The sequence below is a fragment of the Neopsephotus bourkii genome, unplaced genomic scaffold (genome assembly GCF_033783945.1).
Source record: "Neopsephotus bourkii isolate Nb327-2 ecotype Australia unplaced genomic scaffold, CSIRO-AGI_Nbou_v1 NB_1189, whole genome shotgun sequence".
NCBI lineage: Eukaryota > Metazoa > Chordata > Aves > Psittaciformes > Psittacidae > Neopsephotus > Neopsephotus bourkii.
Window position 1 is genome coordinate 419,750 of NW_026901674.1, and position 20,429 is coordinate 440,178.

At 42.2% G+C, this 20,429-nt stretch overlaps 1 protein-coding gene across 2 annotated transcripts in view; it reads left to right on the top strand.

Annotated features, from left to right (window-relative positions):
* ADAM12 (ADAM metallopeptidase domain 12) overlaps positions 1–20,429 on the top strand; it is a 187,412-nt gene that overhangs the window by 23,691 nt on the left and 143,292 nt on the right. Inside the window, exon 1 of one of the 2 annotated variants that reach the window (XM_061364102.1) lies at positions 10,741–10,828. The exons of the other annotated variant lie outside the window; for it this stretch is intronic. Within the exon in view, the coding sequence (XP_061220086.1) occupies positions 10,814–10,828 (15 nt within the window). The 5' untranslated portion in view covers positions 10,741–10,813. Of the gene's footprint in view, positions 1–10,740; positions 10,829–20,429 lie in introns of those variants that run through there. 2 annotated transcript variants of the gene reach the window in all.

A 20,429-nucleotide genomic window follows, 5' to 3' on the forward strand; every position in this document is an offset into this window, starting at 1 on the left:
CTTCCAAGGCCAGATTCTGAGCTAGTGCTAGTTATTTTCCTTCCTTTGGTAAGGCTGGTATAAATCAGGTTTGCAAACTGAAATCTTAAAAAAGTATTTTCAAAAGAGGAGTAAAGAAAGATGAGACAGACTTCCCTTTCTTGTAGCAATACTGTTTTTTTTTTTCTTTCTTGGTGTGATGCTATAATTTGAATATAAACTCTAGCAATGAAATGCAGAGATAAAGATGAAGGCCAGCTATAAATATATCCTTAGACCATAATTCTTCTGTTTTTTAAATGCATGCTTGTCACACCTCAGAAGATTCTGCATGTAAGTGGCAGAAGATTACCATTTTTTACTGCTTAACATGCACTGCATCTCATTGAGCTTGCAAAGAAGTTATGGATGATGTTCATAAACAAACATCAGACTCTTGATTATCTGGATGCCATTCTGGACAATGATTACTTGAATCTCAATGTGAAATTCACCACTATCTGTAAGAGCATCATGTGCTCTCACAGCTGTTGGCTATCTTTAAGGTTTTCTGGATTTATCAAATCCAGATATTACACTGGTTCTTTTTCCCCTTTTTGCATATTTCTTTCATTCCCTCATTGTAAGGTCCTAATTCAACACCTCCTGAGATAGGGGGTTTTGGCCATTGAAGCAAAGAATCACTGGAGGGAACAAGAAGCAACTTTAAATTTGTTAAAAGGTCACAGGACTAATGCTAGAGAATCAAGAACATGTTCAAAGCTGCCAGGCAGGGATGAGCGTTACCCATCTGATCTGACCTTTATGCTCTTGCACTGCTGCATTTCTCTTGCAAACTGCCAGAACAGGCACAGTCTATCATAGCTCAGTCTATCATCAGGGGTTATAGTGTGCACATCAGCTTCAGTATTGTTATAAGGTTATTGGTGTACCCATTAGAAAGACCCCAATTCAACAAGATCTCATTGTTGCTTCACATTTCCCCCTCCTTTCTGTATCTCTTGGTGCTCTTGTGTAACTCTAATATCGGGTTTGATGCGTGGAGTACAGCTGAGGGGACTGCTATGTCAGATAGTTGATGTAGTGCTCCGTGTTTTTGAGAGCAAACACATTCAAGTTTATTTCATAACTGGCATAGCCTTCGTGCAAGTGATAATTGTTTATATTCCCTTCAACACAGCCTCTTGCTGTTCTTTTTCATTTGAAATAATTACCAAAGTTTAGACTTCCAGACAATTGTATTAAGGGGAATCATACAGGGCTGCTTAAACAAGTCTTTGAAGGCTGAGAGGACAGCTTTCATAGCTCTTTTACATAGCTGTTTTACATATCTTAAGAGAGAGAGAAGCATAAACAGAATTTATAGGCCTCTCCATATTTTTATGACTCACGAGTATCAAGTGGAAGAAGCAGAGCTCTGCATGCTGCTGAGGCTGTGTCATCAGCTGGGAATGTAGCGTGGCACTGACAGCCTCAGGGTGTGAGAAACTGCACTAATCCTTGATGGAATTATCTGGGATATCTGCTCCTTGAGCCTTTCGTTAGTGACCTGGTAGTCATTAATTTCAGCCTAGTGAACAGTCTGCTAGTTCTTGTGCTTTTCCTTATATCTATACTCCTCCCTTGTTGGGCCATGGTGAAGGCTGATCAGTTCAAATATCCTCTGCTATTTAGTACCTCTTCCACAATTGTTTAACTCAGAAATAGCATAATTTTGCATGGAAGTTCTTAGGAAAGGGAGTGTGTCACCTCCTCTGGTACCCAGCTGGTTGTCTGTAACTATGCTAGTGGAGCTGGATTGCTTCATTGGGTGAGCAAAAGCAGGTAAAGCCATCCCTCTCACCTTATCTTTTGCAAGAGGAAGGTCTTAATAGAGCAAAGTATATTCCCTCCTTCCCATCTAGCCCTGTACCCATGTTTAGCCAATTGATCAACCTGATAATTGCACTTATTGAATGGTTTAGAAATGTCAGTAGATTTATCCTGCTTCTAGGGACTTGCTGGATCTCACATAGCAGCTACAGGCTTGAGAAATTCCTGGAGCTTGGACCACCAATAAAAACTTTGCATTGGTGATTGAGTAGGGGAAATTCTTTTCTCTGTCTGCACTGAATCAGTGCCCTAGTTTCAACTAGATATACTAGTATTCATTTCCTGCCTGAAACACTTGGGCATACTGGGAAGTGTTAAGCAATTGGGATTCATCCCAGAAAATGGTCCATTTCATTTTTAGCTTAAGTGATCCAGTGTGTTAAGTTTGTAAGGTTTTGTGCTATAGTTTATGCACAGTATAAATAGCAGATATTATTGAGGGAGATTGCTATTCCAATAAACAGAAAACGTAGAGTTTTATATTAACCATCCACCAGACACACACACACACCCTCCCTTCCCCTTAGCATCTTGGAGCCCTCAATAGGGTGAAAGTCCCTTTCAAGAGCTTGTATCACGCTGAGCTGTTGGAAGGAATTCTGTCATACTTGGCCAGTAAAGATTGCCAGTGATATAACAGTCCTGGGCGAGCTCTGTCTCCCTGTACCACCCGGCCTCCCTCTGCCAGCAATTGTATATGATGGGACTCTGCAGAAGGGCTTTGTTGCATTTGCTGCCTGTGACCCACCAGCTATGAGGTAGTGTCTCAGATTTGAGCTGGAGGAACCCGCTCCTCTGCAAGGTGATGTTCTTTAACATGAGCTTTCAGACTGGTATTTAGTTAAAAGAAAGCCCAAACAAACAGATCATCCTTTCCATCATAAAATGGAAAAATACATTCTGCTCTTAATGATGCAGTTAATGCAAGCAATGCTCTAGCGTGGTGTTAGAATCTAAAACTAAGATCTTGAAAACCCAGTGTGCTGGGTTTGTAAAGTGCTTGTACCGAGGCTTTTTCATATTGAATTAATTTAGCTTATACTTGGCTATTTCATGTCTCTTGCAACAGCTCTTGCGAGCGTAAGGTATGAATTTCAGTGTTGGATTCAAATAATACTTTGCTTTCCAGCTAGGAATATGTGATCATTTTTTTACAGGCAAAAGGAGAATCTCCCTTGTTCTTATGCTTAATTCTCACTGTGATTGCCCTGAGACAAACTGAACACAACACGGTTCCTACTGCGGGCTCTCTCCCACCGTGTGCTCTTGGTGTATGGAGTGTTCAGCTCCTAGCAAGGGGTTGTTTGAGGGCTTGCAGGTAGCACCTAAAAGAAGTTGGGGCCTTTCCATGGACTAAAGTGCCCTGAGCAGGGGAAGAACATGGAAACTAAATGTGATGACATATGCTGTGATGAAGACCCTTATCTCAAGAACCCAAAGTAAACTGAATTGCATTCAGTTGCAATTTTATGTTTTATACCTCAAATATACCTCAGTTGCAAGGTGTATTTTAGGGCTGAAGAGGTAAATGTAGCTGGTCGATCCACTGAGTGCTACTGTTAATGAGCCTGATGCCTTTGTTGTTGAATTCTAATTCTATTTCAATATGATTTACCCAAACCCGAGTTGATTTATGTCTTCTCAAGGGATATTTCTCATTTCTCAGCATGGCAATGAGAAATCATAGAGGTTATATATGCAGCACAAAGCTTGATAAGAAAAAAATAATTAGGATCGATCATAAGCCCTTTTAAAATGCAGTGGTAATATCTTGACAGTAAAAGGATTTCAGTGTTGCTATTCTTCTAGATATGCAAGGACTGCCAAAAGACCTGCCACTTGGTTTGAAAAGCTTGTGTAGATGACGTAAAGATGATCTGTATCATTTGGATATCCTAGCAGAAAGTTTGTGTTCAGCTTCTGTCGTGAGGAGATTGTCTCTTCCTTTTGTGCACTGCCTTTCCTCAAGGGCACAGTTTTCAAGTAGAATTGATCCCCTGAAGCTTAATTTAAGAAAACTATTGCAATTTATGACATTGTAGACACGGTGAGGGGATGAAGCTTAGTGAGACAGGAGGAAAAATGCATTTGGCAGTAATTTGTGTGATGCACTTTCATTTGTATCATGCATGAGCCAGAGTGCAGGTGTTTTACTGGGCTTGATCTCATCCCTGTGCTGCAAGGAAGTGCCTGTGATATTTCTTGTCAGTGTAATGACAAATCTGTTTGTATTGGAAGGGACCTTAAAGCCCCTCCAGTTCCAACCCCTGCCACAGGCAGGGACACCTTCCACTGGAACAGCTTGCTCCAAGCCCCTGTGTCCAACCTGGCCTTGAACACTGCCAGGGATGGGGCAGCCACAGCTTCTCTGGGCACCCTGTGCCAGCGCCTCAGCACCCTCACAGGGAAGAGCTTCTGCCTAAGAGCTCAGCTCAGTCTCCCCTCAGGCAGGTTCAAGCCATTCCCCTTGGCCTGTCCCTACAGGCCCTTGTCCCAAGCCCCTCTCCAGCTTTCCTGCAGCCCCTTTAGGCACTGGAGCTGCTCTAAGGTCTCCCCTTCAGGAGCCTTCTCTTCTCCAGGCTGCCCCAGCCCAGCTCTCTCAGCCTGACTCCAGAGCAGAGCTGCTCCAGCCCTCGCAGCATCTCCATGGCCTCCTCTGGCCTCGCTCCAACAGCTCCACATCCCTCTTGTGCTGCTGCCCCAGAGCTGGATCAGGGCTGTAGGGGGGTGCTCTCCAGAGCACAGCGGAGGGGCAGGATCCCCTCCTGGAGCTGCTGCTCATGCTCTGGGGGTGCAGCCCAGCACATGGGGGGGTTCTGGGCCCAAGCGCTCAATGAAGCCAGGTCATGGGGAGCTTCTCATTGACCAACAACTCAAGTCCTCTCCTGAGGGCTGCTCCATCCCACCTCAGCGCAGCCTGTGTTTGTGCTGGGGATTGCCGCAGCTCTGACTTGTTGTTGACTTTTCATCCTCTGCTCCAAGTCCGAGGATGCTAATATGTTGTTTCCTCTGAAGTTTGAATCACTGTCAGGAAATGAAGTGCTCTTAGGTCCTGCCCTCATTCCTTTGCCCTTACTGTGTCTCCTGTCTTAGGATCAGCTTTATTGTGCTTCTGCTGAATGAACTTCTTTCCCCATCCTCTTCTGGCCATCTCCCTCCACCAGGAGCTACTGGGTGGTTTCTTGGCAGGGTTCATCTCCTTGTTTTCTCCTTCTCTTTCCATTGACCACATCCTTTGAGGAGCTTATTAAGTAAGCACTCCGGCACAAAATCAGTCTTTTGGGGATGAGCCTGCCAGACCCTTCCCAGGCAGTTGTCACTGTCTGGAGTGATTTGTCTCCTGGCGTAGCAGCATTTTACATTGTGAGTTTAAAGTGAAGCCTATGGATAATTTTGCTATTCAGAATAGGATTTGCTGTCTGAGGCCACTGAAATGGGCACAGGAGCAAACGTCTTCACTCCAAGCTGCTGCCTAGCTAGGGGAAGATCAGCTCTTCATAGAGATGCCTGTTTTCCGGCACACTTCATTTGTGTGAGTGTTGGCGATGGCAGGCTCCTTCGGGCAGCAATCTTGGATGCAATCCTACCCTGGTGTCTCTCAGAGGACATAATTTACTTTAGTTTCACCCATTCCATCATCTTCCCCTAGATGTTTTCACATTAAGTACATCTTGTACTGAAACGCTGCTGATGGAGGGTCTGCTTCAACTCCTGGCAAGTGGCGATGAGACAAAAGCTCTTCGACGTGTTAATCTAAACAGCCATGGTATCCTTGCCCCAAAAAGGACCGTTTCCTTGGCAGATCCTGAATCTGCCTTTTTCAAAGGAGGGGAGAGTTTCTGGGAATGAATCTGTAGTGGAAAAAGCCAATAAGAGGAACTGTGTAACTTTGTCCTCAGAGCAACTTCTAGCCTATTGCTGTTTTAACAGTGCACACTCCCTCCTGCCCACGCTGACATGTCAGGGTGGGTTTTTCAGCAGCACAAGACCAAGTGGGATCCCTAAATCGAGCATCTCTAACAGCAACTGCCTTTCTCTTGGTTTCAACAGACAGAAACCTTGTTCAAACCAGACTTCTTTTGGCATTTACTGGCATTACTAAGAAAGAGTTGGCAAGGAGAGCTGGCAGAAGGAGATGAGTTGGATAAGCTTTAAAGATTTCTTTTTTTTCCCTATAAAATGAATATCCAGAAGCTGTGTAAATGCATTTTTTCAGTTGAAAAAGCATATAGAAAGACAGCATATACACATTTTTTGACTGAAATAATATCTAAGCTGGCTGTGCCCTCTGAATTCTTTGCCATCAATTAAAAAGATGGGGGAGAAAAAAGAGAAAACAAAACAACACCTCAGGAAATCCCTAGAATGTTTACTCGGGAACAGACCAGCCTGTTACAATCATTAGCTTGCAAAGGTATTTCTGTTATAGTCAGAGGGCAAAGTGGATTTTAACCTTTTAATGCCAAGAGACGCTGAGTTTGTCAGCAAAGCAGCCATTGAGAAACGCTGAGGCATGTAAATTACTGTGAATAAGTGAGTGGCATTTGTAAAAAACAAAACCAAACCCCAAAAGTGCACCCTGGAGAGAGGAGTTTAAATCAGTGTAAATGCCCATAATTCAACATAAAGCACTATATTTCATACTTTATTGAGTTTCTATTTATTATTTTAGCATTTTTGGTTGTAAAAGTCATCAATTGCAACAACAAAAAAAAGATATTTCAAAACATTGACCTTCTTTTTTTATTGCAAATTTAGTGCAGAATTGCTTACTGCCATGGTATGTGGATTACAAAGGAAGAAAGGGAATAGGGCTGGGCTGATTTAAACTGTGATTTGTGGGAGCCCTCCAGACCGAAGTGGTTGTTTCCCAGGATCCCCATAGGAGGGAGAGAGAAAAGGAAACCACTGCCCTACAGAGACCAAGCATCAAGAGCCTGGGAACACTACAAGTTTCAGAGGGCAAATACAAGATATGGATAGAAACAGTTGGGTTTGGGGTTTTCTTTTTAAGATGGAAACCTAAATTATTTGCTTTGTGTAGTCGAACATCTCCCCTTTTATTGCCTTACCCTTTTCCATCTATAAAATGGGAATAAAGTTTAATCCAAGCCATGGGGCATCAATTTGATTTTGGTGATGGCCTTTTCAGATGAGAAGTGTTATTTGTATTTGTGCTCTTGCTCTGCAGCTTTTAGGGAGGAAGGCTTTGGTGCTCTGGAGGGAAGAAGGATGTTGTGTGCTTGAGGATAAGTCGCGCATGTGTTGTGAGAACAAGGGAACAAGGATTTCCAAGATTCTCGTTCTCAAAGAATTAAGGAAGAGGAGTGTTTGCAATGCTGTGAACAAGGATTTCCACTGTTCCAGTCTTGGAGACAACTTAAGAGCAGCTTATAAGTGCTATGAAGAACATTAATTGAGATTTTTATAGAGTATGACGAGCCATATTAATCAACCCAAGTTTAGTGTGATCGCCTTTCTGTGAGGGAGATTAACGCTGGCATGGGAACACTTCATTTTAAGCCACATTTTGAGACATAATATTTTAGTTTATTATGTGGTTTTCTTTCATCTGTTACATTTTTCTGCTCTCAAATACGCAAAGTAATCATTGAGCATCGAATTTGTTTTAAAATTGAATTGATTAGTTTTAACACGCTTCCTTACATCTTTTATTAACTAATGCAAAAAGAAATCTCTATGTGTGGAATTGAAATCAACTCTAATTGCAGCCTTCACAGAATTAGTATTTAGCAATGTCTCCAAATCTCTGCGTTTGGGATGGGGAGAATGACAGCTGGATTTGAGCCATTTCTTTAAGAGATTCCTGACTACTCCCCACTTCATTGCTGAATTTCCCAGTAGGTATATCTGTATCTGTATTGATATAGTAGGTATGTCAGTATCTATAGTGTTATTAATTCATTCATTCGCTCATTTGCTCATTCATTCTGTATTTGTACATGCATACAGCTACTCGGTTTCCAACTTTGTCTCAGGATTCAGCTCTTAAATCTTGGTTTGAAAATGTTTTGCAACCATATGTAAGGAAAAAAATGGCTGAATAAGGCTATAACAAAATTGTGCATCAAACTCAAACCATCAAATCCAGTAGCTGTGAGGGAAGATACATACCATTGAGTGAAATTCCTATCAGTACTTCCGACGTGGTGTTAGGAAGGAATTACATTTAGAAGCAGAGAGATTATCAGCGTGTCCTTGTAGCATACTTGCCAATGTCATAAAATTCATATATACTAGGTAGAGATATACATAGATAAAACTGTTCTAATTTTAGGACAAGGCACTGGAAAAAACAGAAGTGTATTGTGTAAGAAATAAAACCATTGTTCAGACACTGAAAGTGTAGATATTTTCTGTGTCATCATTAAAGAACTTAAAAATTGCAACAGATTCAGCTGCTACAGGCATTTTGACTGATGTATATGAAATAAGTGTCTTGTGGGGCTCCCCCATTATTGTGTGTTAGAGCTGAACAACATTTCTTATAATATTAATAGTTTGGGATGCTTGTTTTGCACAGAAATATCAACCAATTCTTAACAGCCTTTGTTATTACACAACTTAGGCGAAGGGCTTCAAAGGCAATGCTGTCTTGTTTTTCATGCGAAGTCTTCATCTTTCTCAGTGAAAGATGAATCAATATATCCCTGTTCAAGCACAAAGCTGTGTCTCACCAAGGTGTATCACTTAGGCCATCACAATCAAGCCAAATGATTTGGTAATACTTTTCTTTCTGCAGCCACTGTGCCATTTTACATTCTTACGTGCTATATTTTCATATCATATGCATACGTTTTCTTGTCATAGTGGTTGGAGCTTTAAAAGTTCCTCAAGAACACTAAAGAAATCACTTCCATGATCTGTTCTTTAGGTGTGCAGTCTGGAAGCCAGCAGTCTACTGTGAACTAGTGAGAAATTGATTCAGCATAAAAAAGTCATAATGCAATTTGGTGCTGTCTTTACCTATCCCACAAAATCATTTCCTCTGCGTCTTTCAGAATGTGCAAATTTGCTTCTTCAATTTTAGGGAGCTGTTTTCCTGTTTCTTGCAATGTCACCATCACAGCTTTGATGTATGGAAAGAAAATAAATTGTCCCATGTATTTAGCCTAAGGTAAAGTTTGTAGGTGCAAGCTGAATTTTGATCTGGGGGGTTTGATTTGCAAACTAGAATTTGATTTAGATGGGGGGACACACAGTTTATGTGCCTTCTTTATCAAATGTATCATGAAATTTAGGCTTCTTTAAAAGCAGTCTCTATGTTGTCTGAGGGATTAATGCAGCATCCCTCAGCTGAGGCAGTTGAGTCAGTTTCTCAGGAATCCCTCGGAGGACAAGCACACACATGGCATCTGTGCTCTTCCTAATTCTTTCTCCAAGTGTAAGCAATGTATTCAGTCCTGAAATGTCATTTTCTTGCACATCTCAATGAGTGTCCATCTCAGCTCTTCTCTGAAACTCTTCAGTCTTCTACTAAGCAAGACTTCTCATTTAAGCTTTGTGATAAGGCTCTAAAAGGCTCCTTCCCTCATCATCTCAGGAAGTGGGCACAGTAGGAGGAACCCCTGCAGAGCCCTTCTCTATTTATATGTTGATGAGCGTGGATGACAAGTTCCAGAAAGACTATATATACTTTTAAATGTGCTAGAAGATGCTGGCTTGCTCCTGTGCTTCTAAGTCCTGCTCTAAACATAGTGTTCACTAACACTGCGATACCACAGAGGGGTACCCATATCTGGCAAACGCCTGCTATTTATAGAGACAATAATGAACCTTTCCAGAAGCCTTCCTCTATGCATTCTGCTACCTTATATGACTCAGGAGTACAAAAAACAGAAGTCTGGTGAATAATGCCATGTTTTAACAGCCAAAGTTTCACAAACTCATGTTGTTGAATTAATAACTATACAACATGGTGCAGCATTAAGTTCTGGGGGGATTTTTGCCGTTGGTTTGGGGTTTTTTTAGGGGCTATAAAGGTGTCATAATTCAGAAGTCTAAGTACATGTCTCTGTCTGGTTTCAGCTGGGACAGAGTTAATATTCATCCTAGTAGCTGGCACAGTGCTCTGCTTGGCTTTAGTCTGAGAGTAATACTGATAAGACACTGATGTTTTAGCTGGTGCTCAATAGTGCTGACCTTGATAAAGCACTTTTCAGTCTCATGCTCAGTAGAGGAGGGGCAAAAGAAGCCACGAGGGAGCAGAAAGAGGACACCTGACCCAAACTAGCCAAAGGCATATTCCATACCATAGAGCATCATGTGTAGTATATAAACTGGGGGGAGTTACCTGGGAGCGACCAATCGCTGGTCAGGTTGGGCTGGGTATCAGTGGGCATCAGCTACTGTATTGGGCATCACTTGTGTTTATTGGATTTTATTCCTCTCTCTTCCCTATGATTGCTATTATTATTATTATATTTTAATTTTCATTATTAAACTGTTCCTGTCTCAACCCATGGGATTTACCTTTTTCTACCTCTCCTCCTCATCCACTGCGGGGAAAGGGAAAATCAGTGTGTGGCTGCATGGTACATTGCTTTTTGTAGGGTTTAAACCACCACAACCTCCATGTAACGTTGGACTTCTTGCTTTGTGGAAGAGAGGGGAAAAAAAGCAGCACTAATGGCTCCAGAACATCAGTGGGGTGCAAACCTGTTTATGTATAACCTAGTGGTTGGAGTATAGATGTGAGTATAGATGAGAAGCTGTGGATCAGACCACTGAGGTGTTGAATCTCAAAGGGGACTGCAGCCCTGGAGACTGTGTTTCACACCAGATCCTCATTGAATAATTACTGGGAAGGAAAACAGCCGTTAAAATAAATGAGAGGGGTAAGACACCTGGGGAGAATATAGTAGGGAATGTTTGGAGGTCTGAAGCTACAGCCCACGGTGAGGACAAAGGACCGGGACTGTCAGCCTGGGGAGGAAGAGGCATGATAAATCTTCCAGTAGGTAAATGGCTGCAGGGAAGTAAGAGGGAGTAATTAGTTTCTGTGTCACTTAGATATGCTCTCTGTCAAGCAGGGACAAGAAGAATGGCCTTACCAGGCAGAAGTAAGAGCTCAGTAATGAAGATAATGAGAAAAGGATGTATTTACATGCATACAGTGAAGAAGGGAAGCTTTGAAGTCTCTGAGTGCACTTGATTTTCTGAAAAAAACAGAGAAACAGATGCTAATGAGAGAGATATAACTGATCCTGACATGGAGCAGGAGCCTCGGAGGTCCTATACACTGCTTTCTGTGTGACTTGATGGGGAGACTATTCTTTCTACTTTATAAAACTTGCTTTGCATGTATTTGCCATCTCTGCATTTCAAAGAGTAAGATTTGGATTTCTCTGAGTTTTTAACTACCTAAAACTTCATAGGGAACACTTCTGTTTCTTTACTAGGATGAAGACTTGGCTGCCCCGTAGCTTTTCTTTCTCTTCTAATTATTAGCTTTACAAAACTTAGAGCCAAACTCTAAACAGAACATAGGCAACTAAAGCACTCACTATAATCCTGTCTCAACTGGGCAAAGAGAATACGCCCTAACAAAAGTTGAGCCTCCTGTTTGTTCTTTTAAATGTTATTAATTCAAGGATGGACCCTGAAATCACAAAGGTGGATCCGGATTAATGGAGGTTGGGGTATTTATTACCTGAAGAGTTTTGGTGTAGAGAGGAATTACTTAACGGCTCTGAAAGGACTTAGGAAATTTCGTGATGTGCTGCAGAGTTTCCATGTAATCATGGGCAAATCAATCAGCTTCTCCATGCTGTAGTTGGTCATTGTAAACTGAGATAGTAGAGGCTGACAAGAAAGCTGGAGAGAGGCTTTGGACAAGGGCCTGTAAGGATAGAACAATGGGAATGGCTTGAACCTGCCCAAGGGGAGACTGAGCTGAGCTCTTAGGCAGAAGCTCTTCCCTGTGAGGGTGCTGAGGCGCTGGCACAGGGTGCCCAGAGAAGCTGTGGCTGCCCCATCCCTGGCAGTGTTCAAGGCCAGGTTGGACACAGGGGCTTGGAGCAAGCTGCTCCAGTGGAAGGTGTCCCTGCCTGTGGCAGGGGTTGGAGCTGGAGGAGCTTTAAGGTCCCTTCCAACAAAAACCCTTCCAGGATTCTATGATCTCTGCCTCAGAGGCACTTGGTTACAGCAGCAATAGAGGCTTTATGACCATGCATGATAGTTTAGTGAATGGTAGTAGACAGCCAGAGGAAATCCTTTCTTTGAGGAGTTTTGTAGGTTCAAAAGTGATGTATTAGCCATTCTGCTGAGACAGGTCTTGAAAAAGTAGGTGTCCATGTGAACTGCTGTGTCCTGTAGTAGCACTTTCCTTATTGCCTCTTCCCAGAGTATATACTATAAAATATTATAAGCAAAGCTTGCAGGGACAGATTAATCTTTCGAGAGCTGGGTGCAGTCTCTTTCGAATGTTTCTGCGTTTTATGGAGAACTTGTGGCACAGAAATAATCAGGCTTCACCAGAGGCCCTTCAGTGCCTTTCTGGGAGTACAATGTCCTAAGCAATGTTTGGGTGGCAGCAGTGGACTTGTATCTGTGTCATCTGTTACTCTGAGAGGCATCAAAGCTTCAAAAGGTTTTCAGGAAGGGGGAAGGGAGGAGAGGATTTAACTGCAGAGGATCATAAATAGACCAAATCCTGGGATGACAATTCCAACTGTTTACAATAAGCACAAAGTAATTCAAAACACGCTCTGGGACACTGGGGTTGTAAAGTCCTGGTGGATCACATGGGCTGTGTTGCAGAGCTGTCTTCTTTTTAATTACCAGTGAACAGAGACATGGTGATGAGTTTGGGGTTGTTGGGGTGTGGGGGGGATGTTTTGAAGGATCATCTGAATGAAAACATGCTCAGTCCAGAGCTGGTTGTGAGGGGTTTTTGCTTTCCCTTCCAGTGTCTTTCCTGCAGTTTTGTGTCAGTAGCTGTGAAGGAAGTCGATGGGATGCAGATCGTGGCGTGTTTGGGGCAGATGATGCTGCGGTTGGCCTATTGTTAGACATTGTCAGGTGCTCAACAGATTTTTTCACTCAGTGCCCCTCACTAATACATCTCTTGTGGTTGTTAACTCTTCCCGACGCTAAGATGGAAAATAGGATTTTCCTGCTCTCATTTTATCTTTCCCTTTATTTTTTCCTCCTACAAAGGATAGTCGGTTTGTAGTTCTAGGACTAAAAGGAAGGATCCTCTGTGTCTGAAAGTGAGAATTTTCCCTCAGAAGACAATAAATCTCCAAAGGCAATGGAAATTCAGCAGCATATGGCACACAATCCATCCAGTGTGAATGCATAAATGCTCTGTGTATCATAGCCCATTACTGGGTATGCTTGTGTTTAAATTTCCATTGGGGTTTAATCCTGGGAAGGGGTTGAGGGAGAAATCTCTGAAAATGAATTAAGAAACAGAAAGTTTCAGGCCCTCACCAACATTTAAATCAACATGCTGTCAGAGTTTCATTGTGTTTGGGCAAACCTGCATCAAATAGACTGGCTCAGATGATCTTTATTATTGTCTCTTACCTGTGCTAATTCACTGGCTTCTGGTCCTGGGGGAAGGCAAGCAAAAGCAGAACAGGAATCATATAAATAATTGAGTGACAAAAAGAGGGAGAAACATCGTAAATACACATTTGAATGAATTGTTAGCATTGAGGCAATGAAAAGCTGTCCAGAAAGACAGATAGACAGTCTTCTCCCATGATGGGATGCTTTGGTAGGCAGGGGTTTGCACAGGCAGATTTTAGAAAGAGGTCCAGTCACATAAACAACAATTAAAATAGAGTTTGCAGCATATAACTTTACTTGCTCCTCATCTTTTAGGTTGAGGAGTGACTCCTGCTTTCTTCCATTATTCCAGAGCTACTGTCAAGTCCATTTTCCCACATTCCCTATGGGTATTTGACTGCAGCATCCGCTGGCTGACCCAAAACTACTCTGGCTCTTTCTGTCCTGCAGCCTTGGTCCATGAGACTGAGGTTGGGTAATTGAAATGTTTTACAAGCCTCCTGCAGAATTCCCTTTTTTAGTGTTCTCTAGACCTGTGCAGTCAGTTCAGCCACAAAACAAGAGTATTTTTGTTCATTTACACTGCGTGGTGGAGCAGCTGAAGGTGACAGCGGACTTTTCTTTATGCTCCTATCACATGTTACAAATGCCTTTGAGATGCTTCTCTCTGTGTTATCTCAAAACGCTGTGCTATATTGATTTTTGGTTTGGGTGTTCTTTTTCCTCCAAGGGGCTGAAAATTTCAGCACTAACCCTGAAGCCAAGTGAAATAATTGATTATCTGTTTTTACCTCCTCAGTTATTTACCTCATGCCCTTCAATGGAGAAAGGGTGTGCTATTTCTAGATGACTTAGTGCAAAGTAGATCTTTGCTAAGCTTAAATATCAATTTATATAACCTCCCTACAGGGTTAGTTTTTGCATCCACAAGTTTATCTAATATGTAACAAGAGATCTTGTTCAAGAAATATCATTTTACTCTTATTGAACCTATGGGTAATAAAAAAAGGAACAGATTTTGTCTATGCTCAGCAATAGAAAATCCTTAAGCAAATTATCTACAGGAGGACTTGGATGCATATTGGCCTTCTGTAATCTTGTTAAGTGTCCTTGGGAATGCATTTTATAAATAAAAGGTACATTCTGTTTACAGGTTTTTGCATATATATTAATGGCAATGGCATTTTCATCTGTGTTTTGTCTTTGCCTTTGTGGCAAGAAATATGCTGGTCAGTAATACTTTAAATCTCTGGGTATCATTCAGAATACAACATATGTTTTTTGTTCGGGGGATTGCTGTCTTAGATAAGCTTTCTGCACTCCTATGTGTCATTTATTTTCTATGAGAATGTAAATGGATAGATGGGGTGTCTGTCAAGAAAGTCTAATTAAGCAGAAGAATGTGAGATGCTGCCCACAGGTTTGCAGTATCTTTTGCTTTAGTAGGAAATCTTCAGCTCTCTCTTTTAGGACACATTCCAGGATGCAAAAATGATTCATGTGTCTTGGAAGTAAAGCTTTGGAAAGTTTAAGTTATCCCAACTAGCCCAAGAGTGGGGTGAAACTGCCCCTTCCATTAGTTTCAGAAATACTAATATCTTCAGAAGACCATCAGAGAGAAATTACAGTGTGAAAGAGTGGAAATGAAATACTGACTCCTCGCTTCTGGTTTGTGTTCAAGTCTTTGCGATGCAAAAGGGAACTTGAATCCAGAAGCATATCTGTGATTGCAATAACAAATTAGCGAAGAAGATTTAATCTGAGCCACATAATATGAAAGGATGTTTAGAGGGAACAAAGTCTGAGCTCGGAGATCTTGGCACAGACCTGACGCAGTGGAGTGGTGTGATTGGAGGGGAGCGGGAGAGATCTGAAAGAGAAGAACAGCCTGTGAATTAAGCCAAATAATTAAGTGATTTAAGCATTAATCCAGCCAACCCTCCAAGTTCATTCAGAGAAGCAAAACATATATCATTGCTTCTCTGGAGATTGTTGCAATGTCAAGGATTCAGTTTAGCCAGGACATTTAGACCTACCCTTGCATTAAAATAAAATCCTTAAATTTCTCATTGTCTGAAACTGATTGTATCCTCTTGCCTTTCAATAAGCTTCATTTAGTTGCAATTACTCTGGCTTCAGAATCTTGAAATCAAATGAATTAATGAAAATGGAAAATCAGAACTCTTTCCTAATTAAGAATGAAGCTTTTCAAGGAATATGAAAGGATCTAATTTAGAGGAAGATGTTTGGAGAGCATGAAATGTGGCTTGAAGGAGATACATGTGCATTTAATATAACTTACTGAGCCCAGCCAGATTTGTATTGACGGGAAACAAAAAGCATCTGAAATGGTCCTTCTGTGATAGAATAATTTATGGGCTTTCTTGAAGCATTCTGAGTTGACTTTCAGTTCAGTGAAATGGGTGGCCATCTCAGCTTGCTTCCCAGTGGACACTACTGTGTTTTCTGTTGTTTCTTTCCGTGTTGGTTAGCTGAACCATGGAAATACTGGGAGGGGGCTGGCTACTGGTTTTGGTTTTGTTCTGAAATGGCTTTGTAACCTTTCTATATGGACCTACAGGAACCTTCCTCCTGGGTCTGTCGCAGTTACAAGACACTTTGGGGATGCAGGTGACACTGAAGGGATGTGAAAAGCAGGCAGGTGGCTCAGATAATGTCTGTAATGGGCACGGTGCATAGTGGTCTTAATTTGCTATTGGTCCTGAATCACAGTTCTCTTGATCTGCTGCTTCCTCAGCATATGCAAATACATGGTGCATACAGTCCCTGTGCACAATACACAGAGCTCATCTGCTTGTGACCCCCTCATTGTGCCAGACAGCTCCCACTGTGGAGATACAATCTAGAGGACGTGCAATTTCTTATCATTCCTATTTAGAAGTAATTATCCTCGTAATTCTTCTTCCCCACAGCGCACAGCACGTTTTGGGCTCCCCACAATTGTATGCTGCAATAATATAGTGCATAGACAGAGAGATGTTTCTGAAGAGGGTCAGGCTTGCTGTTCAGCTCTGTTAAAACACAGTGGATGTGTGGGTGGTAAAATGTAGAGCTATTAGATGGGAATGCTTGCTGAAAGTAAGGCAAGACAAAAGGAGTAAGGGGCATAAAGCATAATGACAGTGGGTAGCTAACTGAAGTACAGTCTTTGATGCAGTCCATGCCTGACCTTGAGTTTTTGAGTACATTGAAAGAATATGATGCTGTAACCAAACTTCTTGTAAAAGGAGGTTGCAGTCCCCACTGTCCTTACAAAGAGGATGAACTTTCCTTTCAAAGCTATGCCTAGTTGTAATGGGGTCTACTAAATTTACATGGGATAGGCCTCAAAGAAGTTCATGTGCATTTTAAATTGGCAGACATCAATAGGTGTTCATTCACATTATAATTACCCAGATTGCGAAGGCCCATCTGCAACGAGTTCTGTTCACTAAGACTACCCAACCCCACTGCAATTGCTTCCTAGCTGCCAGCTCTATTAAGTTTTGTTTTGTAACAATTTACTACAGAACAGACATGTTTGTTTTTGTTGCACAGCCTTCCACGAAGCATTGTTTAAGCAGCACATAATCTATTCCAACAATAAGGTACTTCTTGCTCCCATCTGTTTGATAGCAAAATGAACAGTTGTGATTCATACGTGCAGTGTAAATACTGTATAATGACTCCGGGTTTACTTTGAGCAAATTCCAGGTTATTTCATTCCTGCGCCAGGTTTTAGTCCATTCTTGAGTGAAGGAAAAATTACTGATGTTGGGGCTGAACTTTTCAGGTGTTATTCGTCCCTCTAACAGTGACCATCATTATCCAGAGGTGGTAGTAAAAGGCTGCCATGAGCAGACCTGAGAGTGCAACAGGTACAAGGATGAGCTGCCATGTGCTTCTTGCACCTCAAAGGCTGCATGGTTTTTAGTTGCTTTTTCTGTGTATGCAGAACATGTCATGCAGACACTCCCTCTGGGATCACACGGTTGTGAGTACTTCTATTTTAACCTTTTGGGGTAATACAATAAGGAAAAACAATATAGGGGATGATTTATTTTTTTACCAGACTCTTGGTTTTGGTTTTTATTATTCAAAAGACCTTTATATTTGCAGGTCTTTCAAAAAGCTGAAATCTTCATTGGTGCAATCAACTTCCTGCCCAACCTCTCTGGTGAGGTCCCACTGTGTCACAGGACAGGCAGGGCATGGGCTTCCCAGATGGTTTTGGGAATGGGTTGTGATAGCAAACTACACACCCTTCCATCAGGCTCAGATTAAAAAAGAACCATTGCTTTTGAGCTGCTTCCAAGCTGAGGGCCTACCCTTTGTACTGCTGCTCTGAGTGGAAAGTCTTGTGCACCCTGGAGCTGGGTCAGTATCTGAATGGGAAAATATGGTGACCTTCGATAGCTTTGAGGAGTTAGTCCTTCAAAGTGACGGTGGGCAGCACCTTGAACAGGGGTCTGTTTTGGATGCATCCCAATAAATCATAGACTCCTGGAATGGTTTGGGTTGGAAGGGACCTTAAAGCTCATCCAGTTCCAACCCCTGCCACAGGCAGGGACCCCTTCCACTGGAGCAGCTTGCTCCAAGCCGCTGTGTCCAACCTGGCCTTGTGCACTGCCAGGGATGGGGCAGCCACAGCTTCTCTGGGCACCCTGTGCCAGCGCCTCAGCACCCTCACAGGGAAGAGCTTCTGCCTAAGAGCTCATCTCAGTCTCCCCTCTGGCAGGTTCAAGCCATTCACCTTGGCCTGTCCCTACAGGCCCTTGTCCCAAGCCCCTCTCCAGGTTTCCTGCAGCCCCTTTAGGCGCTGGAGCTGCTCTAAGGTCTCCCCTTCAGGAACCTTCTCTTCTCCAGGCTGACCCAGCCCAGCTCTCAGCCTGGCTCCAGAGCAGAGCTGCTCCAGCCCTTGCAGCATCTCAAATGAGAGCTGGATAAAAGCATGTGTATTTTTCATTATTTTTATTAGTTGTTCTTAATACAGAATTGAGTTCACAGTTTGGTGCAGTCATTTCCATTCAGTCAAAACCATATGTTGCTGCATTTTCCTTTCTTCCTTCCTTTGTGATTCATGAGTCTAACGAATCACCCTCTCCCAGATGCAGAGCAGACTCCTTGCAGGTCATCAGGCACGCAGGGAAGTGTAATAAATACACACTGAATGCTGGTTTATGTTGGTTTGCATCCATCCTGCTTGCAAAGATACAGGAAGGGCTTCAATACCTTGCATTGGCTGGTTTGTGTTACAGCATGCATCTTTCTCCCAAACCACATCCTGAAACAGAGGATAGCGGAGCTTGCTCCCAACCGGCTTTTTCAAAGTGTTGGCAACACCCGTCCCCTTTCTCATAACTCATTCCTGTTTGTTCTCTGAACTTGTTTTTAGGAATCTTTTGAGAGATTTTTGTTTCAAAGTGTGTCCTGAAAGGGGTGTATTGATTTCTGACCTGTTTTTACCCAATATAGTTCAGCAGATAATTGGATAGCTGCTTTAAAACCCAGAGCTGCCCAATTTGCACTGCTGAGATTTAATTAAAAAGAAAGGAAAAGCACATTTTGCTTTTCTGTTTTTAATGTATAAAGTTGTGAACTTTCTGTTGGTCCCTGTTCAGCTAGCCAAGCACACATAAATATGGCTTAGTGCAGCTTCAGTGCCTGATAATGAAAATAGGGTGTTAATGTTGAATTCAGCTTCCATGTCCGACTTTTTGCTGGCACCAGAGAAATTCATAGCATAACAGCTCGGCCTCCGAAGATGCAGTTTTCTTTAAAAGCATCAGACTTCTCTTGGATTTGCTCCTGACATATTTGATCCATAATGCTATGACATTTTGAACATGGAAATTGGGAATACCTCACAAAAAGGATGAAGCTAAATTGTAAGCATGCTTTCCCTTTCCCAGAGTAGTCATTAGTTTTTTATTTCTGCATGGAAACCAGGAAACTGTGTGCTAGAGCTGTGCAGTTTTATTGATTTTGGTCTGGCACAATTAACTTCTCAGTTTCCTCTTTCTTGAGTGTTATTTGCTTGGATTTTTAACTCTGGGTAGGGATCCTGGGATAACAATAAGGAGCAAGGAACTATTAATTTAAACAGCCCTTTGATTCGCAGGAGCATCGGGAGGTGTTGCCAGATAACAGCTCTGATGGCCAGAGGCTGGGACTGCCAGTGCTATAGAAGCAGCCCATGTATTTGGGGTGTTTCTTTTAGTTCTAATTGAAATTCTTTTTTAACTTATGAAGTCTGGTAAATTTTGGTTCTTCCCAAGGGTGTCCCATTGCTCCTATTTTATGGATGTTGCTCCAGGATGGGGTTTCCTATTCTTGCAAGAGAAGGGGCACAATTGCTGCTGCTGTTACCCTGTTTGCTTTAGGACCTCATGTGTGATGGTTTCTGCTGTGCCGTGTGGTGGGCAGGAGGTTACAAATAGCTGACTGGCAGGAAGCAGCAAAAGAAGAGGGTGGAAAAGCCTGGCTACCTCCAAGCAGTAGATTGATTTAGTATACAAGGAGGAAAGAAAAGAAGAAAAAGAAATTCAAATTAGAATTTATGCCTTCCAGATAGAAGAACCCTGAATCTATTTGTACAGTCACAAAGAGGGAGTATGATCATTCCATTTCTCAAAGAATCCCTTTATTTGAAAGTTGGGAACAAACTTGGAAGTTCTTTGGTTTCTTACATTATTGGAGCGGCTGAGCCAATTTGTTGAGGGGCTGTGATTCTTTGCTATGCCATTAGAAAAAAAACCAAGTGCAAAACACCCTGTTCTCTTTGTTGATACTCATTATACACAGCCACAGGGATACAAGCTTGTCATTTGACAGTAAGGAAAGCACAGCTGAATTCACTGCCCTCAGCAACTTGAAAAACAGTATGAATTAAATGTTTATACTTTCCATGTCTGCATGAAACATCATTTGGGTTTGGAGGTGTTTGCATGAAACATAGCCTCTTGGGTTTTCTTCTAAGCTAAAGCTAAAAGAAGAGGAAGAAATACGTATTGATTTAAAAGCAATGTATGCCATTTATA